Raw genomic sequence first — 1,418 nt, forward strand, 5'->3', positions numbered from 1 at the left:
TACAAGGCTATTGATACATGTACATGTATGCATATCAAAAAGACGCTATTCTTACAGGTGGCAGGAGAGAGACATGGCATAAATAGGGACAGTGTGGAGTATCCCTGCCGACTTCCATAAACTAATTTCTGTTGTGCCAACCTTCTGTAGGGCATAGACTATCAACTGAAAAAAAGAGAGACATAAAATAAAATAGACGCAATTTGAGTGAGAACCTGGATTGTGAGCCAGGCATAAAAACCAATCGATGCTGTACTCAGGGTACTCAGAGAATCTAGCTGTCGTAAGAGCGAGAGTGGAAAAATAACGGAGACTCCGAGAGAGAAGAGAATAAGAATCCTAAGGTAAGGGAGATCAGGAGGAATTGACGCTACCCAAGCAAACACGACTGGAGCAAGGTCGGCTATTATCACAAAGAAAGCGGAGCATGTTCCGACCATGAACAAAGCACAGCTGAAAAGAGACAATTTACCAACAGGTACACATTGATAATAGCATAATGAAATAGAAATACACATGTGTACGTATATCATTTGCTAATTACACATGTACCGTATTTCCTTAAATAAAAGCCCGGGCGTCTATTTCCTAAAATGGTATTTGGATCTCGAAAAAATATATAAAAAATAAAAAAACGTCAGCCCAGAGCGGGATTCTAACCCGTAACCTCATGCTTTTGACTTCTGGAACTTCAAGCATTATCCACTAGACTACTGAGTCACTCCTAGGCTAGTGTTGCGTATTTATACTTTAATTTTATTGCTACCCCGGCGTTTATTCAAATGCGGCTTCTATTTAAGGATTTACGGTACTTATTCTCACCTAACTTCCAATAAAAGCTTGCCATATCTCCCGTAAAGTGCAAATGCTGTAAAAAGGCTTTGCTTATTTTCATTTATACATTTTTTCTTACCTATCCCTTCGCAAGATATTGATTTCTTTTCGTATATACAGTCAACCAGTAGCTGTGTGGACCACAGTGTCATCAGAGCGGCAGACACCAGCAACAAGCCACCCAACAACACTCCACACTAGCACACAAGACAATAAAACAATGAAATGACATGGAATTTAGATTAATTTATGATCATCGGCTCACTTGTGAGAAACAGTAAGGTAGAACGAGGAGAGAGACGCCACATATGCTGTTACCAAGGTTTATGACCCAACGAGTGTCACCCTCCATATTGCACACTAACAAATGCAACGTTCTCCACCCAAGAACAAGAATGAAATCATGAAATCAACTTCTTTATAAAAATTAAGTTACCACGCCTGACCACACCTAGATACACGCCATTTTAATTTTGGCCCCTCCCAACACCGCCCATATTAATTAACCGCACATGCCAATTATCCTATAGCGTTCCTTCCTGATAATCCGATATTGACGTGTGAGGAGGATTTTAGAGCTATTG

General features: G+C 40.1%; 1 protein-coding gene across 1 annotated transcript; it reads right to left on the bottom strand.

Moving 5' to 3' along the window:
- Positions 1–34: 34 nt before the first annotated feature.
- On the bottom strand, positions 35–1,266 carry LOC105316205 (putative sodium-coupled neutral amino acid transporter 10). The gene is made up of 5 exons (XM_011411022.2): positions 1,100–1,266; positions 914–1,031; positions 823–868; positions 216–453; positions 35–165 (listed from the first exon to the last, which is right to left on the bottom strand). The coding sequence occupies exons 1-5, from the start codon at positions 1,184–1,186 to the stop codon at positions 52–54; spliced, it is 603 nt and encodes a 200-aa protein (XP_011409324.1). The 5' UTR covers positions 1,187–1,266; the 3' UTR covers positions 35–51.
- Positions 1,267–1,418: the final 152 nt, after the last annotated feature.

This window comes from Amphimedon queenslandica, unplaced genomic scaffold (assembly GCF_000090795.2).
Source record: "Amphimedon queenslandica unplaced genomic scaffold, v1.1 AMPQUscaffold_3541_Cont24466, whole genome shotgun sequence".
Classification (NCBI taxonomy): domain Eukaryota; kingdom Metazoa; phylum Porifera; class Demospongiae; order Haplosclerida; family Niphatidae; genus Amphimedon; species Amphimedon queenslandica.

Coding starts and splice junctions, on each gene's coding strand:
- LOC105316205 (XM_011411022.2), bottom strand. CDS start 1,186: ATGGAGGGTGACACTCGTTGGGTCATAAACCTTGGTAACAGCATATGT. Junction 1,032..1,099: donor TACCTTACTGTTTCTCACAA/GTGAGCCGATGA, acceptor CTTGTGTGCTAG/TGTGGAGTGTTGTTGGGTGG. Junction 869..913: donor AATATCTTGCGAAGGGATAG/GTAAGAAAAAAT, acceptor GCCTTTTTACAG/CATTTGCACTTTACGGGAGA.